Here is a 20,140-nt window from a genome sequence, read left to right as displayed (position 1 = left end):
TGACTTGCGTCCTGCCTTGTACATTCTCCTGGAGTTGGTGGTGAGGATTCAGAGGTTCTTACTGCGATGTTATCCCCACAGAGATGCCTTTCCAAGGCACCATGATGGAAATGCAGAGCAGGGCGGAAGCCACGAGCAACCTAGAGAAAATAAATGATAGGGTTGCTTCCTTGTAGGACGCCATGACTCTGATTCTTTTCCTGGACGAAATGTCGCAGTGTCCACCTTGAGAAGGAATGAGTTAGCCGTGTCTTTGGGCTCAGTTCCACCAAAGGATAAAATTCTGACAGGGCTTAGGTATCCTTCGTTTGTCGTTGTCGTCGTCGTTGCTGTTGTTGTCGTTGTTGTTGTTGTTGTTTCTGCAAACGTACTCAGCCTGTTTGTTCATGACATCCATCCCAGGACTGATGGGAGATATCTGTGGATTCCTTGAACAGAACCACAGCCTTAGCATTTGACTTAGAGGAAAGGTTGGCTGCTTGGCGTTTCTTCTTCTAAGAGTCCGTGGATGGATGCAAATGTTACAGGAGGAATAAGAAGAAGCCGAACTGCAATGCCTAACCCCGGGCAGAGTAGACCTCACCTCCCCCCCCCCTCATGTAAAGGGGAGCGCTGGCTCATCACTCTGCAACTGTGGGGTTCGCTTGCTTGCACCTTTTATTTCTTGAACATGCATGATGTTTATCAAGTATGCATCTGACACGAGGACAGAGCAAGCATCCTCATATTCAGATACCCAGACTTGAATCCTGACATTTCAGAGGAAAAGGTCAGCTTCTGCACTTTTATCTTCCTCGTTTGGTAATAACCTTGAGTTGAGCCCTCTAACTCTTGCCGAGTGGAGATACCCTCGGGCACTCTCAGGTCAAAGATGACTTTGAAAAGTGCAGAGCATTCAAAGTGAAAGTGGAGGTTAAGTGTGTGTAAAGCAGTGAGACCAGGTTTGAATGATGGCAGCCAGAGGAATTAGATTCCTTTTGCCACGTCAGGTTAGAAAGTCTTGCTCTGTGGTCCATCTTCCCTCGTCAGGTGTCACTGGGATGTTGGCTTTGAATCTGGCCCTCTTAATGACCATCCTGGTGGTCTTTTAGAGTGTCACTCACCGCAGCGGCCCCCCTGCGGGTGCACTTCCCTCCCTGGTCTTCTCTGTTATCTTAAAAGTCACCAGAGGACTACACAGCCAAGTCAGAGACGTATTGGAAAAATCCACAGCTGGAACTCCCGAAGAAGGCATCCTGCTTGCACGGATATCTGAGCCTCTGTGTCTTCCCGGGGCCAGGGCAAGCGGTGCAGGGCTGAGTCCTGCCAAAGACCAAACACACTACCGGTTGTCAAAGTCTGATCACAATCTACTGGTTTCAGAGCCAGTGTTTGTAAAAGTCAAACATTTTAAGCAACTGACAAGACGTCGTCGACTTGACAAGATGATAGATATGCTTAGTATCAATTAAGAAAATGCAGCATGCCTTCAGTAATATTGAAATTAATTTTGCTCATCACAAACAGCATCTGTGCTCATTTGAAAAGTACGCAAGATTTTTTTTTTTTCGGAGTTTCAGCTATAAAAATGTTCAGGCATATACGGATTCCTGGATTCTTTGTAATAATGCTGAGGCCTCTTTGGTTTACAACCTCTGTTCTGAAGAATGGAACCTCAAAGCTAAAAATCTGTTGTTCCCAGCCAAGCATTGGTGGTGGCAAGCCCATTCTGGTTATACGACAAGCTTGGTGGCTTGAATCACATTGAAAGGCATCTGTAAATATTCTGATTGGCTCCCCACATTCCACTTGAGAGAATTAAGTGTGGTTTCTTTGCGGTCATAGTTACTGTAAGATACCACATTTTGATTCCACTCAGGCCTTTTCCAAGTCAGCTGGACATGAGATCTCTTTTTGCCTTTTATTGCTCTATTTTCCCTTTGTCTCTTCACTTTAACAGGAGCTAGAATGGGTGTGATTGCAGAGAAAAACCCTCTCCAAGATTTTTGGGCTTTTCTCCTTTGTCTCTTTTGTTAAATGCGGCCATGGGGATTTGAAACTGAAACCAAAACAAGACAAAAGAGGAAGTTCTCTTCTCAAACTGCCTAAAACCTGGCCGTGTTCATAAACAACTTTTGCCACCGTTAGTAATTCAGCCATGAAGTTTGCAACTTCTGCAGGCCTGATGGTCACTGCAAGAGGCTCACATTTTGTTTTTAATTTGTGGCTTCAGGGCCTGTTCATTACGATTCTGGTTACCTTTTTCCCACCATGTACTCGGTACTTGACATTCTTTATTTCCTCCTCCTTTGGATGAATTTATTCTAGCGTTTGGCATTAAATCTTCCAAGTTCAGGCTTTCTTTCTTTCTTTCTTTCTTTCTTTCTTTCTTTCTTTCCTGCTTTTCTTTTTTCTCTTCTTTTCTTTACTTTCCCTTTCCCTTTCCCTTTCCCTTTCCCTTTCCCTTTCCCTTTCCCTTTCCCTTTCCCTTTCCTTCTTTCTTTCATAGAACAGTCTTTGGTCAAGAAGTTACCTGGCCACAGTGGAGCCAGAGTCTTTTTAAAATGCCAGGTGGGGCCGAAAGGAACTGATCAGGGGCATTGGTTCTGGGTGTTTCACTGTAAGAAATATTGCTTCTGGCCTGGCTACTTCAGTCTTGAGCTCTGTCCTTATTTCAGGAAGCATTCGTGAGAGTGCCTTTTCTTTATGTGTGAAATCTTGATGATCCCATGAAAGAAATGTGTGGATTTCGTCCAAATTGATTGTAATGGCTTGCTCTTGAGCAGAATGATTCTTTACCTTACCTTTAGAAGTGTACAGGTACCTAGGTGAGTGAGAGAGGTGGTTATGATATATCCAGACCACTGACAGGACACATTGTATCACAGGACTGTTTTCAGAAATAACTACTCACGGAGTATAGGATTCAAATGTGCACAATACCCTTGTTTACAGCACAGCCTTGCTTCTGTTATCAAAATACAAACCCTCTAGGCATGATGCGTGATCTAGTGAAATCACTCATAATTGTCACCCAGAAACAGACCACATGACTTTCAGAACATGCAAACGAAGCTTTCATGATCACCTCTTTGTAATAAAACAGAGATGCCTGCCCCTTTAGTGTTACTGGCAAAGTTCCATGCACCGTGCTGTTAGAAGCAATGAAGGCTTTATTTTTATTTATTTATTTATTTTTTTGGACCTGGCCTGGTGCCTCCTAACTTCTGCATTCCAGACATGAAGCCAACCCAAAGAAAACTGAGACGGTGCCTTTTCTTAGCCTCCATGTACACTCTTTGAGCTAACCTTTACTTTCATGTTTTATGCTGTAACCGTTGAACATCGTTCACATTTTTTCAGGGAAATATTATTTGATCTGAGACTGTCTGAAAATGCCTGGTACGTACCTGCTCCAGTGCATGCCTGTAAGCTTCTGGATTTTGTTCTTGATACAGCTATTGAGACCCCTCGCGTGGATTTGGAGTTGTCGTGGAACGCGGCTAACCGTGGGTGTTGAGCAGACAAATGCGAGCTAATGTCTGCGAGCGAGCCGTGTCTGTTTGAACTGAACGTGTGCCAGCTGTGTTTACATCATTAGTACCAAACTTCCCAATTAAACTGTGGATACTATAAATACAGTATGCAACTGTCTTCGAAATGGGGCTCACACCAGTATTCTTCTTGCCCGTTTGCCTCGCTTGCTTCGCTGGCTCTGAGAATCACCCACCCAGTAGCAACTGCCAAAGAGGCAAACATTTGAGACCATTTCAGGGCATATGGTGTCATTGTTTCATTTAGGGGATGACACATGCCAGGATTACTTCTTGATTGGTTGGTTCTGTCTCAACCAGATCTTATTTTAAAGGGAGTGTTTTCATGTTGACTGCTTAGAGAATGTTCCGTAGATGACATTTGCTTCATGGTTTTGGAAGCGATCCTTTTCAAGCTTCCAGGCTCATAAATATGTGTTGATAGCATCTGTGTGGACTGAATATTCTGAGGAGGTTATATCAAAATCACTGCTTCTGAGGAGTTCCCAAACGGGAGGAGTTTTTACTATGAAATTCAGCTCCCCTTTCAACGGCAAATCCTGCATTTCCCAAACCTGGAAGCTTTCTTCTTCTATTTTTAACAACTTTCTCTGCCCAAAATCTAGGGCACAGAAAATGCTCCATAGAAGAACATTCTCTTGACCAAAAGGAACTTAGAGTGTCCATCAACTGCAGGGTGAGTTACCTATGAGTTTCTTGGTATTTCCATCTCTCCTGCTGGCACTGTAGTCCTCCCCTGTCCTCTCCCAGCCCAACTGCTTCTTTGTTTCTTCCTAGCCTTCTACTTCTCCGGGAAACATGTCCGCTCCACCAGACAAATTCAACGTGCAGTCCCCTGACCGCCTCTGTATCCTGGGGGATGGGCACGTTTCCATGACATAGCTTTGGATTCCCTTTTTCTCATCAAACCACTTTTGTTTCAAGGTTTTGAGCTCTTTCTCTTCAACTGGAGTGTGCATAGTTGTTTTTCTGCCTTTCCAGGGAAGGTAGATTTATTTGTATGTTCCAGAGGATAGCCTCTGTTTGTTTCAAATAATTTTGTTCTCAAATCCTAGTTGCACCCTCTTGCCACTTATTCTCAGGGCCCCCTGGTATCCTGTGTATAGTGGCCAGGGGAGCTGTCTTCTCTTCTCTGTCTTCTTATCCTTGGTTCCTTTTCTTTCCCTCCCAGCCACTCTGTCCTCTGCAACATGGAGGCTGCTTAATGCTTTCTACCCTGGGGAAAAAGACAGAATGCAGAATCTCTTAGGGCAACAAAGGACGCAATAAAAATCCAGGCTGCAAAAGCAAAGGGAATAATACAAAAGCTCAAAATACAAGAAAAAAAGATGGACATACTAGTTTGTGTGGTTCCATTTATTTTTTTAATCACTAAAAGGAGCACTCGCCCTCATTCTGCATCAGGGTAAATTTCCCATCATACTTTTCCTGGGCCATGTCGCATACTTTCACAACAACCCCCTCCCACCTGCACGCTCAAAAAAGTTAAATAAATAAATACCCACTGTACTTCATGCAAGCTAAGAAAAAGGAAGAGACTCCAATGTCAAGGGGAAAAGATTTTGGACTATCAGATGCTTCTGATTCCAAGTCCTTGTTCCCTTTTTTTAAAAGTATGAATCACAAATTGTTTGACGTGCACGTCTCCCTAGGACTATGAGATTTAGCAAATGAAGACAAACGTAAGATAACAATAGTTGAATTTGAATTGTAGATAACATATTTTATTACGTATAGGTATGTCTTAAATATTGCAGGGGGTGTAATTATCCTGAAAAATTTGAAATTTAAATTTAACTGGGCATCCGTGAGTTATTTGGCTGCCCTATTTGTAATCCGAAACCATGTTTCCGCGCCTCAATATGTCAAGTTGCTTTCACCCCTTATAGAGTCTATTCGTGCTAATTGTCTAAAATCTATTTGTTTGTTTAACAAAATGGGGAATCATTTTGAGAGAAGTACGTTTCAGCCCGAGGGCTAATCACAGCTACGCTGGTGTCTTGATTATGATGGGTATCCACCTCGAGGATCTTGCTTTTATCTCTTTGGACTTGACTTCTCTTCCATGGCCTCACTGTTCCTCCAGCTTATGCTGGGGCCAAGGGCCGTAATCCTCATCATCAGATTCATTTTATTATTATTATGATTCATCATCAGACATTTTATTATGAAAACCACACCTCTTCCAGGAGGTTTCTCCCAGTAGCTAGTGGAGTAGAGTAGCATAGGAGGGTCGATCAGTTTACACACCAACCAGTTTTCACCTTCGCTGCTCAGTGCCTGGGAAAGTTATTGCACACACATAAGAAAAGGAAAATGGAACTAACCACTTGACTATACATTTTGCCCCAGGCCAGTGCTACACCCTCTCACATGGTGGGGTATCCAGCAAGATGGAAATCTATGTGTGGTTCCAGTCTCTTGGTTCAAGCACTTCTCTAAGGATAAAACAACTGAAAATGCCTATCCTTGATAATAAAAGAGGAAAAAAAAAAAACCTCTGACTTGGGGTACAATTACCAATGTGCATAATATGATTTATTCCATTTCTCTTGCTTATAAAACATTTCTATTTCTTTGCAGCAATTTGGTAAAATCTTAGATGTTGAAATTATTTTTAATGAGCGAGGCTCAAAGGTAAGCAATTTAATTTACTTCAGGATTGTTTAGCTTATTTTTAAACGTTTGCTATGCATAATGGAAAACAACTGCACTGTTTTAATTAGCACATTGTGAAAATACACTTTAATGGGAATTCCTTTAGAGACCTCCTCCAGTTTCCAAAATGGTGGGAAATACATTGGGTTTAGTGTAAATGTATAAGGGGGGCGGTAATTTAAAACTGCTGTTTTATACCTATCTATTTATCTATTTATATATATATTTATATATATATCAAGTTTCCAGAGGAAAATTACCCATGCTTAAAAAATAATGTTGTTGCTACATTTTTGTTTTTCAGTGATAATTATGTTCTTTATATTAAAAAGTGAGTTGATAGTCTCATGCGCAGGTAAATATGTGATTATTCTGTATTAATAAAGTGCAGTTATTTTCCTGGGTTGTAGGGGAGAAAATTTCACATACACCAACCTTTTGAATGTAATTGTTTTCCTTAGTATGTTCACCACTCCACATTTTGCAATTTGCCATTGCTTTGAATTTTTTCCCCTATAGGAGACCAATTTTAAAGTAGATTTTCCTAGAGGTAAGAGTGTTAGTAAAGGTCGAGGATTATATGGAAAGGCCCCTTCAACATGGAAATACATTAGGTTGGGGGGGAAAGGCCCATGTCTCTCAATGTATCCCCTGTATCATTCAGTGGTCATCGAAATGCAATCCCCGCAGCAGGACTTAGGAACTTACTTAGAAATGCAAATTCTCAGGGTCCAACCCAGCCCTAATCAGATACTCAAAATCGGAGCCCAGCAATCTGTGTTTTACGAGACCTTCCAGGCCTGTTGTTAAAGTTCTAAATCCCTGGTGCCAGTCCCCAAGCTGTCCAGAATTCTAAGCTCCCTTCTTACATCTTCAGACTGTGAAAGTGGATATTGGGACAAATCGCTTGCCAGATACAGAGATACTGGATTTAGCCCTATAACTTTCCTTATACAGGCGACTTGGGACAAGTCAGTATCCAGGAGGGTTAAGAGAAGAACTGTTTTTTTCCAAGGGGGACAGTGCCAACTCTCTTGGGCATAGCAGACCTCCTTCCATGAAGCAACCATTTGAATGTATTATTCCCTGGGCAGTCTGCACATTTACCCTCCTGAATGGGATGCTGCAGATTGCTGTGAGGGAAGAAAATCCAGTGTTCTCCTCTCCATAGCCAAAATGATGTTGCAATATGCCAGATGAGGAAAAAAAAAAAAAAAAAAGAATCAATTCATTATACTCTCTGGTTCTGCTTGTTCAAGGACCTCCTTCCTCCATAATTTTGGATTTTTTTTTTTTTTTTTTTTTTTTTTTTTTTTTTTGTCATTCTTATATCAGTGGTGGGACCTCTAGTCTGGGAGAAACGTAAGTTAACTTTCTGCTTCTTGTATGAAAATTATTACAGGGGCTGTTTCTATACCTGCAATGCAAAGTGCATTAAGAAAAAATGTGCCCTCGGGGCGCCTGAGTGGCTCAGTCAGTTGAGTGTCTGACTTCGGCCCAGGTCGTGATCTTGCGGTCAGTGAGTTTGAGCCCCGCGTCATGCTCCGTGCTGACAGCTCAGAGCCTGGAGCCTGCTTCGGATTCTGTCTCCCTCTCTCTTTGCCCCTCTGCCCGCTCACACTCTGTTCTGTCTCTCAAAAGTTAATAAACATTAAAAAAGAATTTAAGAAAAAATGTGCCCAGGGGCACCCGGCTGGCTCAGTCCATCGAGCCAGTGACTCTTGATCTCAGGGTTATGAGTTTGAGCCCCACATTGGGTGTAGAGATTACTCAAAAATAAAGTCTTTAAAAAAGAAAAGAAAAGGGGCACCTGGGTGGCTCTGCCGGTTAGACGTCTGACTTCGTCTCAGATCATGATCTCGCAGTCTGGGAATTCGAGCCCCACATCAGGCTCTGTGCTGACAGCTCAGAGCCCGGAGCCTGCTTCAGATTCTGTGTCTCCCTCTCTCTCTGCCCCCCACTCACACTCTGTCTCTCAAAAATGAGTAAATGTTGAAAAAATTTTTAAAAAGAAAAAGAAAAGCAAAAAAATGTACACAGCCTAATCCCTTTCATTCAGGCCTGATGCGTTCCTGGCAAAATCCTAGAAGATGACCCGGAATGTTGGCCAACTTCCTTCTAATCCTGAGTCTGTAATGCTACTGCTTTTAAAGACTGCCTTTTTTAAAATTTATATTTAATTTATATTTTGTTTTGTAACGTTTGCCCGTTGGAAAAAGCTATTTAATTCCTTTCGAGAGCTGTTTTGGGACATTAGAAGAATATCGTTTGCTATTTTGAACGTACAGTGGAGGTACTATTTTTAATACATCCCCCGTCATTGCCGTGATTAGCCTGTCTCTGGGGCTTTAGCAATGAAGACCAGTTAAGTTTGCTGCATCCAGAGACTGACTTTGTGAACCTGCTTTTTCCTTTTGATTAGGAGACATCAAAAATAGCCTCTCTGGCTGGGTATGCTTCCTCGGAAACAACCCGTCTTGCAGGTGCTGACTGGAGTGTCATCCAGACAGTCCTTTGGGGCACCTGCTAAATAGGGACAGCAGCTCACACGAGGACATTTTTCATACTTGGCATCATCCTTTACAGGAAAGGGCCCTATTTAAAGGAACATTGCCATTTAAATAGTTGAGGAACCTGAACCATTGTGAGGACCTCATTTTCATGATTTGGTGCAGGAGAAGCAGCCAGGGGAAGTGGGTGGCCCTTAAGAGCTAGGAGCTCACCTTCTGGCCATTCTCTTTGGAGACGGTCCCCGAGGCAGGTCCTGCAGTGCCCAGTGAGTACGGCTGTATGTTGGGGATATTTGGGGGTCGGGGGGTGTGCATGTTCATATACCTTATACAAACACAGACAGTGCCTATGTTATCCTGAGAATGTAAAGCATAAATGTATACACAGGTAGCAAGTATACGGGGAAACCACATTTTAAAAAGACGTGCCAGACTTTGAAAATAAGAATATGATAGCATTTAGGGGTCAGAGATCTTAAATTTTTTTTTCCTTTATGAGATTTAAAAACATTTTTTTTTATTATTTAAAAAAATTTTTTTTTCAATGTTTATTTATTTTTGGGACAGAGGGAGACAGAGCATGAACGGGGGAGGGGCAGAGAGAGAGGGAGACACAGAATCGGAAACAGGCTCCAGGCTCTGAGCCATCAGCCCACAGCCCGACGCGGGGCTCGAACTCACGGACCGCGAGATCGTGACCTGGCTGAAGTCGGACGTCTAACCGACTGCGCCACCCAGGCGCCCCGAGATTTAAAAACATTTTGTTTAGCTCTAAAGTATTGTGTTTGGGGGATACAGCCAGATAGAGCTACTTCCTTTTTTTTTTAATGTTTATTTATTTATTTTGAGAGAGAGAGAGGGCAGGGGAGGGGAAGAGAGAGGAGGAGAGAGAGAATCCTAAGCAGGCAGTGCACTGTCGGCATGGAGCTTGACGTGGGACTCAAACCCATGAACTGTGAGATCATGACCTGAGCCAGAACCGAGAGTCGGATGCTTAATGGACTCAGTCCCCCAGGCGCCCCTAGCGCGTCATACATGTAGGAAGTATACGGTCTGATCTTTGATTCCGTAGCTACCTGTGAGGACCGGTTCCCTTCCAGGTACAAGAAGACAGGTGAATTCATGGTAAGGGAAACAGAAGTGCTTCCTGTCCTCATAGATTTTCCTGAGGAGTTGGCGGGGGGTGGGGGGGGGGCAGGGAGGGCACCCAAATGCAATATTGCAGGCTGTGCTGTGTGGCACGTAAGAGGCTACTGAGAAGCCAAGCAGGCAGACCTGTGTTGTGAGGGGTGGTAAGGCTTCTGGGAAGAAGGGACATTTAAGCTGCGAGTGAACTTTCTCATGAGTAGGAGTTTCCCAGGGAAGGGAAGGAGGTAGGTCAGGTGGTCTTCCTGGGAGAAGGAGCTGTGTGTGCAAAGGTGAGTGGGAAGAAGTGAGCTGTGAAACTCTTAGTCCCCCAGAAAAATGAATCTTTAGAGTGGCATCAGCAGCCCCCTCTTCTAGTCTTTGCACCAGCAACTAGAGGAATTGGGTTTTCACGTAAGATGAAAACAATAGCACACTCTTCAGTCCTGGGTGCTTCAGAGCCTTGATTTAACATACAAAATGTTATTTTTGCATTGATACCAAAAGGAAGGTATCCCCCAAACAACAACAACAACGACGACAAAAAGAAGGTATCACCTACTCATATACCTCAAAACCAAAATGGAAAAATAATTGAGATATGGGAAGGTCAGAATTCACGAGTCCCAAAAGACTTTTTTTTTATGTCTATTTATTTTTTGAGAGAGAGAGGGAGAGAGCAAGCAGGGGAGGGGTTAGAGAGAGAGGGAGACAGAATCCCAAGCAGACCCCGTGACGTCAGCACAGAGACTGATGTGGGGCTTGAACTCAAGAACTGTGATATCGTGACCTGAGTGGAAATCAAGAGTCAGATGCTTAACCGACTGGCACACCCAGGTGCCCCAGATTCACCAAAGGCTTTAAAATAAGCAAGTCACACTGGCCTTGCAGCCCATCTTGGGAGCCCCGTTATCGTGCACACGTTACCAGGTCTCTTAGTCAGCTTTGTGCCTTCTCTCTGCTCCAGCCCTCTCCTGAGGTGGCCCTGGGACCAGTGCCTCTCCTACAGCAAAGACCATGTCCCTCCGCTCTGTGGGCCCCATGCGCTTGAGATCTGCAGCCCCTTCCCATGCTCTCAGGCCAAGTCCAAAACATGCTTCTTCCATTTCCCCTCTTTAAGTCTGAGGTAAAAATATCCAGAATGTTTTTAAGAACTCCACATTGCGGCTTCCTTGAGATAAAAACCTGACCCTGACGTAGGTTAAAAGAAGTAACCTCAGCACTGGTCTTGGACTTACCCAGCACCTGCACTTGGCCGAGAGGGTACCTAAAAACTGCCAAGTCACTGGCATCTCCCCCCAGATGAGAATTCTGGCAATCTTCTGGCCCAGGGAGGCCATATCACTTCTTGCCTGTGGGGAGGTGTGACTGTCCAATGGAAAAGGTAGGACAGTCCCTTTGGTATTTGGGGACTGTTTCTGGAATAAGCTCCTCTGAACCTGACTTTGTAGAATCTTAACTAGTCATCTCAACAGCAGGAAAGAGGTATTGAGGACCTCAAATTAAAGAAAAAGAGAGAGAGAGAGAGAGAGAGAGAGAGAGAGAGAGAGAGAGACGTTTAGCAGAAAGTGAGAGTAAGAATAAGAATCCATATATTTAGTATCTTATTTTAAGACAAAGGGAGAACTTAGGAAGGTAGGGAGCCACTTGCTTTGTAGTTTACGAACTTTCCATGGGATTCTAAACCTATTTCTATCTCCACCTTCGTGTGTCCCTGATGCACGTAGTGCTGATTTTAAGCCAGTATCGTCTGCCTTGGGGCCAGGCAAGAATCACGATGACGTGATTCTTTGAGATGACGTTTGGCAGGTGGGTCGAATGTTCCGTTTCCCCGGGCGCTGTGATGCTAATGACTGGTACCCGCGGATAGCAATGAGGCCACAGAACCCTCCATTGATAAGACTTGGACTGTGCATTTTCTTTGCTTGCTAGGGAGAGAATTGCCCCTGCTATAGCCAGCGTCCTCTCTGCCCTTATCTGTTAGATGTATGGCATTCTGTGCATGCTAGGTGGTTAGGTTTTGAGGGGAGGAAGTGGACATTGCCATAAGATAATGGCTGTACCCCTGCACTTTGGATCTGAATAAGCAAGTCAGATAGATATCCACCTCCAAAACTCACGCCTCTCCGTCGGCTGCTCCCTGGAAGTAGGCGACGTAGTATTCCACCTCATACAGTGAACCGAAACTGTGTTTGGATGGTGCCTGGTGATAGCAGAGGCCATGGAAATGGAGTTGCTGGACCGCACAGTAGCTTTTTCAACAAACAGATTTCTGGGCTCCACTCTGCAGTTCTGATCAGGTAGCTCTGAGCCCTGTCAGGAATCTACTTAATACACTGTATTCCCCAGTTTCTTTCATTGTGCAACCAAGTTTGGGACCCACTGGCCAAGAGTCAGAGCCATTAATAGAGCAAACCCCCCAAATTGTGTCTTTAGTCCATTGAAGGGTTATTATTTCAAAACTAATCAGTTTGCCAGTATATTTGGATACCTAATGTGGGTATGAGACCAAGCAGGCCCTTCTGTTATGGAGCATAAAGTCTCATATTGATCAAATAATCCAGACTTGTCCTACTCACAGATCCTCACTGTGGGAAAGATTATGAAAGATTCTTCAGTCTAGTCCTCCAAAGTAAAGCTGCTTCTATTTTTTTCCATTGAGTTCTGTCACATAATCACTTAATTTAGCTTGAGTCCATCCACACCTGGTATCTTCTACCCATGAGCCCATATTGACGTTGGAAAGTCCTCACTCAGGCAGACCATGGGGCAACACCTCTCTTAACACCCTGAGGTTTGGCAGTCGCTTTAGCAACCTAGTGAGGGGTTGGGCGTTAGCACCAGCTGCTTAAGGATCACTTATTATTTGTAATTACTGTCTATTTCATTAATGAGACTGGACATCAGACTGCCCCAGTTAAGCTTAAAACCAGCTGTCCCTTTACTGATGTTTACTCAGTTCCAAATAGGAATCCCAACACACTGCATTGTCTCACCCAGTTTACACTGTGAGAACCAGAGCAAGTTGGGCAAATTTACGCTGGAATGGTTTCAAAAGGTTGGTGTATATTTCTGAACAAGATGTACAAATATTTTTAGGGGTTTTAAAAATAATGTGTCATATTTTCTGTACTCTTCTTAGGAACAGTGTCAGTGAAGAAAAAAAGGTGGCTTTTGACAATGTGACGTTTAGTGGGGTTGTTTTTCGAGGCTGACGTATTAAAACAAAGTATGCCAGTGGCGAAGTACAGGGTCTAGTCTAATTTGTTACCTATCAGTAAGACGGGAAGTGTCCAGAGTGTTACTGTGAATAACATTCTATGAACAAAAGCTTCTTTATTTTCTACCTGTTGATTTGAGAAATGAATATCAAGATAATGTGTTAGAATGTTACAGTATATGTATACACATTTCCCTTTTCGGTTAATGAAGTAGCCTGGAAAGTTAACAGATACAGAAGGACAAATGTTTTTGAGGCGGGGTGGGGGTAATTAATACAAAAAAAGTTACTTGAACTGTTTGCATTGTTATTAATCCATTGATATTTATTTCAATTCATTTCATGTGATTATTTTGTTTATTAGATCAAAGAGTTTGAGATTTATTATAAAAAAAGGTCTTTCCTTTTTTTTAGGCTTCTAATTTTTATTTTTGAGAAGTAAAGGCTGTAAACTTGACAAATTTGAATAACCCTAAAACTGCATGAACGAGAGATGTTCTTAAAACCACACGGCATGACTCTGTAGGCAATGTTAGAAGATTTTGGCATTCATTGTTGAATTTCGTGCACACGTTTTATTTTATTTTATTCTTAATTTGCATGTCCAGAAAGCGGTTCCTTTTTTCCTCCCCCCCCCCCTCCCGTTATTTCATTTTCTTCTCTGTGAAGACACTGTAAATTGATTTGGATCTCATTTCCTTTCTGTTAGAGTTATTTTCTTCTGTAGTGTCATGTAGAGAGGTATCTTTGGTATCCTTTGAATTCTTCAGGGGGTTACAGATCACGGGTGACAGAAAAAAAAATCTCGTTCACATGTGTCGCTTACTTATTGCACACCTTCGTATCCTTATAATTTCTCTAATTTGCATGTTACAGAACTGAAGCCAGGACAAGCAATAGAACTTAAAGCGAGAGAACGTTCCGCAGTGGTCGTTGACTGGAATAATAATCTGCATGTTGTTTTCCCTTTTCCCTCCTGCATGCAGGGATTTGGTTTCGTAACTTTCGAAAATAGTGCCGATGCGGACAGGGCGAGGGAGAAATTACACGGCACCGTGGTAGAGGGCCGTAAAATCGAGGTGCATGTCCAAAATATTTTCCTTTTCATCTTTTTCATAAATGTCTGCTTCGCGCTCATTCGTCGTGCCAGATGCATCACCGTGTGTTGTATGTGACCCTGTTCCCTCCTCACTGTTTATATATATATATATATATTTATATATAAAAAGGAAAACTGGCCTTACTTTTTTTTTTTAAATTTTACTTTATCCTGTCATTCTTATTACTGATGAAAAGGTGAATGGCAATAAGGGAGACAAAGGAAAGGTTAATCGGAACTTTTTTTTTTTTTTTTTTTTTTTTTTTTTTAATTTTCTGTGTTTTATCATTAATGGGTGCAATAGATTCCCAGCCAGGGGAGACAGAGTGCAAAACAAGACAAAATACAGAGCAGTTTCTTTTTTTTTTTTCTTTTTTTCCTTTTTTTTTTTTTCTTTTCTTTTCTCTTTCCACTGCAGGGTTGACGAGGGATCCACAGTGGTGTCCAAATTGAGCCAAATGGTGAAAGCAAGCAGTAGCATTTGAATGTACAATTGTTTTTTGTTTTGTTTTTTTTTTTTAAATGAGAGGTCTTTGTCACTGAACCTTTCATTTTTTTTTTTTTTAACAAGCCAGTTGGAATCTTTGTATCATTTTGATAATAAAGTGAATAACCAACAGGATTTCCTGTTCAATATCTGGCCCCTTTTCACTGAAAAAAATAATAATAATGAATAAATATTAAAAAATGCTAAAATTTTGATACTCAGAATCTACTCTTTCTACCACTGGATCTCCCTCAACCTGGCCACAGGGTTATATTTGTTAAAACTTAAAAAAAAAAAATACCAGTTAAAAATGCTTTAGTCTTTGGAGTAAGATGTTGCATATTTTGCCTTTCATTTTCCCCCCCCTCGACGATAACGCTTAGGCCCCTCACCAAACTCTCAGTAACCATGGTAACTGTATACAAACCCATGCTGGCGATGGTGGTGAATGGTAAGTGGTGAAGTCCATCTGCCGCTTGACGTATTTAGTGCTGATTATCTATATACATATATATACCACGTGGATTTTTTTGACTTGTCGTATTAAGTTTTCTTGATGCTCTATTTTTTTGGGTACCGGTACGCCTGTAATTGAGTGTACGTTCTAAGCGAGCCTGGGAGGCACTGATTGGATTGGGATATGACAGTGCACATCTTACTCAGATTGTTAACTCCATATTGTGTTAAACGATGCACCCTCTTTTATCCTTTTGTTAGCTGTGACTTTCAAGCTTGAATGATCTTGTTAATTCTTGCTATGTCAAAGGCTCTTGTTCCTAGTGTTGAATGCTAGATGTTGCTTCCCCGATGGTTCTTCCTTCCTAAAGTGTTGCACACGGCTAAATCTTGTTTGTCCCTTTTTTTCTTTTCTTTTTTTTTGTTTGTTTTTTGTTTTTTGACATTTATGTTCCCTTGTACCTTGTCTCTTCCCCCTTCTACTCCACTGCATGTTCCTTCATATGAATTTTATTTTGTGTTTAAAAATATTTATTGTTTCTGTGTTACCATGGAGTACATGCATGCTTTTCAATCTTCAATTATGCAGTTCCTTTTAATTTGCTTTTACTGTCTCCTTATTAAACTTTTAAATGATATGACATTGCTTTATTGAAATGATTTGTAAGTTAAAATGGTTATGAAGTAAATGTAATTATAAAAATGTATGATTTTGTTATGCATCTACTGCCTTTTATAAATTAAAATGCATTTTAGTTTTTTTTTTTTTTTTAAATAAGTAATCACAGTCATAATGCATGCAACTAATTGAACCGTGGGCCAGTCCTAGCATTTGTGCTCATTTGAGTTTTCTATGTACGTAGGTAAATAATGCCACAGCACGTGTAATGACAAATAAAAAGACTGTCAACCCTTATACAAATGGTAAGTAGAGATTGGCCTTCAACAAGCAATCATCCCTACCTCTGAATCTATTCAATGATGTAACCGGGGGATATGTTTCAACAAGCCACAGTAGCCTCACAGTGGCTCCCGTGCCCTAACTGCTGACCTGCTACAGTGAACCACCTGCATTGATCAGATACTTTTCAGGGACGACACATACCCGGGTGAGCACTGACGCAGGGACAGAGTTGTCCGATCACCACGTAGTCCCCGTGAAGCTATCGTGACACCGTCTGCCAGTGAGACTTCAATAATCATTCTTTAAACAAGATCATCTCAGGGCAGAGGCAAGTTTCGTTTTTGGGTAGAGCGTACATGCCCTTCCTCCAGTCCCTCTAGAATAACTCCCATTTGGGGTGAGATACAGTAATTATTCAGGGTTACCTGGGTCACTTAATTTGCTGTTATTATAGTAAGTTGAGGGAGAATGGAGGTTTGTTTTGTTTCCTTCCCCCCCCTCCCCCCAACCTCCTTGTTGATCCTTAGTCATTTCTGGAAGAGGGACAGCAGAATTCGGTTCTGGCATTGAGTCTGCTCTGGAGATATTAGGATTTTAAATGGCTTGGAGGGTGCTTCCTGCTGAGCTCCATAGCATGAGTGCGGTTTTTCTGTTTCTCTGGGTTGCCCAGTGCTGTTTGGGGACAGATACAGATGTTGCTGTATACTGCAGACCCCTTCAGGACAATGTATCTCTACTCGCACTAACCAAGAAGCTGTCTCAGAATTCCTCATAATAAGATTTCGCATCTGTACAAGAATCGAAAAGTTCCACCATTTTGATTCTGTAATCCTTCTCAGAATACATCTCTCTTAAGATATACATGGGGGGCAGGGGAAGCTGCCGGTATGCTAATCACATGCTTCATTGTGCCAAAAAGCTAGGTATGAATGTAATACAGTAGGTTTAATTATAACCACTCAGTGGAACATTATACCCACTAAAATGAGCAAGATAAGGAAGATGCAGGGCTTCCCGATGAATGAATTTTTTTCTTAATGAAAAGGTATAGCATGATTTCAACTACACTATGGAAGGCATTACGTCAAAATGCCCATGGTTGAGTTGAATTATAAGACTGGAAGATACTTTTCCTTTGTTTTGTAGGTTTTTAAAAAATAATATAGTTTTATTACTGTGATAAAGGAATGATATTTTCCATTTTTAACTTCTTAATTACATGTGCAACATGGAAATGCAGACACATTTAAAAAAAAAAAAAGAAAAAATGAGAAAGAAACATTAAAGGAAAAGGTAAATATATATTTTGAATAATGCCACTACCAGCTTGGTATTCTAGTTCCCCCTCGGAGAACACCACCATTAGATTATTGTGTGTACTTTAACTTTGCTTTTTTATGCATGTATATGTAATGTATATTTATAGTATTCACAGTATTGTGTATGTGCTTTTCATATAAATTATGTCATGGTGTGCACATCATTTTTAATTGGCTTTTATAAATCAATATGGAGTTCGTTTGATGTTAATACACAGACCAAACCCATTCTTTTTAGTGGTTACATAAGATTCCATGAAATGGATATATGGGTTTAGTCTTACCTTCCATACTGATTGACATTGAATTATTTAAAAAAAAAATTTTTACATTTATTTAATTTTGAGAGACAGAGAGAGACAGAGCACAAGTGGGAAGAGGAGAGAGAGAGAATGAGACAGAATCTAAAGCAGGCTCTAGGCTATGAGCTGTCAGCACAAAGCCCAACATGGGGCTTGAACTAATAAACTGCGAGATCATGACCTGAGCTGAAGTCAGACACTTAACCAACTGAGCCACCCAGGCGCCCCATTTTTTTGTTTCTGTTGTTAAAAACGGTAGTATTAGCATTTGTTAGTTTCGGTTTTGGTTTTCTTTGCCTTGTGCCAATGGCTACCAATTTGGCTAAGTCAGTCCATTCCTATTTTTAAAGGGGGCCCATTACACAGAGAAATACTGTCAGTTTAGCAGGGTTCTAACTTGAAAGACCAGAGGATTTATCTATTCTGCTGACCCGGTTTCTAGCTGCAACAACATCCGAGACATGGCCTGAAAGGGAATAGAAAATTTCCACAACAGACTCTGAATGCCCAGTGCTGAAATGAAGCAAACTTCTGATTTGTATGTCATGAAGCCTTTCTACTTGGGTAAAAAGAAAAAACTCTGCAACTTGCCAGAGTTAATATGAGATGACATTGACCCGACTATTGGCCATTTCCTTAAATTATGAAGTAGCAACTGTGTGCGTATGCATGTGTGCATGCACACGTGCTTCCACGACCACTGTCACGCATGTGCAGAGGTGGTCAGGTGTACTGTTCACATGAGAAAATGAAGCAAGGGAAGCCAAATGTTATTCTGTAAGCCACATGGATGCATATTTATTTTAAAGAGTTATTGATCTGTGTCCCACCTGGGGGTTGAAAACTGGCCCCGTGGAACGTGGGGACACAATTCAAAACTCAGTCATTAAGGGACACCTGGGTGGCTCAGTCGGTTAAACGTCCGATTTTAGCTCAGCTCATGAACTCGTGGTTCGTGAGTTTGAGCCCCGCGTCGGGCTCTGTGCTGACAGCTCAGAGCCTGGAGCCCGCTTCAGATTCTGTGTCTTCCCCTCTCTCTGCCCCTCCCATGCTCATGCTCTGTCTCTCTCTGTCTTTCAATAATAAATAAACGTTTAAAGAAAAAAAAACCTCAGTCATTAGTAGCCAACATCTCTGGAACACTGACTGTATGACATTCTGTTAAGCATTTTAAATGCACTGGGCCCACGAGAAATCCTCTAAAGAGGACATACTTATCCCTATTTTAAAGAGGCAAAAACTGAGGCTAGAAGAGATGAAGTCGTTAGTGAAGTCTTTCTCTTTTATTATGAACAAAATCTTGTTACATTGCTTTCCCTCCATCATTTACAGAACTGCCCACAAATGGTAACTCACCACAGTAACAAAAAGATTGTTAAGCGTTCAACCCCAAATCCCTGCCAGATGTTGGCGTAAACATCCCACATCCCATTCCAGGTAGCCATGCATTCTTAGCTTCCAGCAGTAAGCCATGTGGGTTTCTCATACATGTTTCTGAAAGGGGGCATTTGGAGGCTTGTCCCATCACATGGGCTGAGTGCAGGATGCAAGGGGTGGATGGACCATGATGAGCAGAATTTACTTAAGAAACAAATACAAACCCTAATTACATAAAGCAGCTGGTTTCTGTAGAGGACACCATGGTGACTTTCGGTATTCAAAGAAAAGCAGTTCTCAAAGCCTGTCCAGTCCACGATTCGTTAGTATCATCACTACAGATAAACTGCCCCATAAATTGCAACATGATTTAACTAAAAAGATATGGGGCCCTCTCAGATCCTCAGCAAGAGTGACTATGTTAAGAGGAAATATTATCACCACAAAAAAGGAAGGAAGGGAGGAAGGGAGGAAGGGAGGAAAGAAGGAAGGAAAAGAAAGAAAGAAAGAAAGAAAGAAGAAAAAGAGAGAGATGATGAATATGTAAATTAGCTTGATTGTGTGCATATTTTACAACGTATATGTAATATCAAATCAACAAGTCGTACACCTTAAATATTTACAACTTTTAGCTGTCACTTATACCCCAGTAGAGCTAGAGGCAGGGAAGAGAAGATAAGTCAGGACCCACGAAGTCATGCTGAAATGAGAAAAATAAGTGACCAGTGAGATTCATATATTAGCCGTCTGATTTATCGTCACAAACCACCAACTTCCACTTTGGCGAATATACCTTCCTAGGATCACCACATTGTGAGGTCATCTTCACATGGTGAAGTATCACTGTCGATGCTCCCATCACATTCATGCATTCCTTCAGTTATGTGTCCAACAAGAGCTTAGGCAGCTGCAAAGTTTCCAGTGTGAGTCACAGCAGACCCTAAATGCAAGTAGGTGCCTGGCTATGAGGCTCTGCTACACAGATAACAATCCCATCATCATGGTATTCCATTTCCTAGGACATTTACACTCAGATGTAAGAGAAGACTGTAGGATGACACACAGGGATCTGCAAACACTATCCAAGAGCTTCGCAAGGAGGGAACAGGGCTGCTTCTGTATTGTTGACTCCCCCTAAGGACAGCAGCCC

General features: G+C 41.9%; 1 protein-coding gene across 28 annotated transcripts in view; it reads left to right on the top strand.

Annotated features, from left to right (window-relative positions):
• The window catches only part of RBFOX1 (RNA binding fox-1 homolog 1), a 2,066,775-nt gene that overhangs the window by 1,933,376 nt on the left and 113,259 nt on the right, over positions 1-20,140 (top strand). For 25 of the 28 annotated variants that reach the window (XM_045461754.1, XM_045461744.1, XM_045461755.1 and 22 more), the window contains 3 exons: positions 6,117-6,170; positions 14,033-14,125; positions 15,952-16,012. In XM_045461754.1, the coding sequence (XP_045317710.1) occupies positions 6,117-6,170; positions 14,033-14,125; positions 15,952-16,012 (208 nt within the window). The remainder of the gene's footprint in view (positions 1-6,116; positions 6,171-14,032; positions 14,126-15,951; positions 16,013-20,140) is intronic. The other 3 variants (XM_045461768.1, XM_045461756.1, XM_045461747.1) reach the window with 1 other exon arrangement.

This window comes from Leopardus geoffroyi, chromosome E3 (assembly GCF_018350155.1).
Source record: "Leopardus geoffroyi isolate Oge1 chromosome E3, O.geoffroyi_Oge1_pat1.0, whole genome shotgun sequence".
In the NCBI taxonomy this organism is placed as follows: Eukaryota; Metazoa; Chordata; class Mammalia; order Carnivora; family Felidae; genus Leopardus; species Leopardus geoffroyi.
The sequence above is the reverse complement of the archived record's forward strand: the minus strand, read 5'-3'. Positions and strand labels throughout refer to the sequence as shown.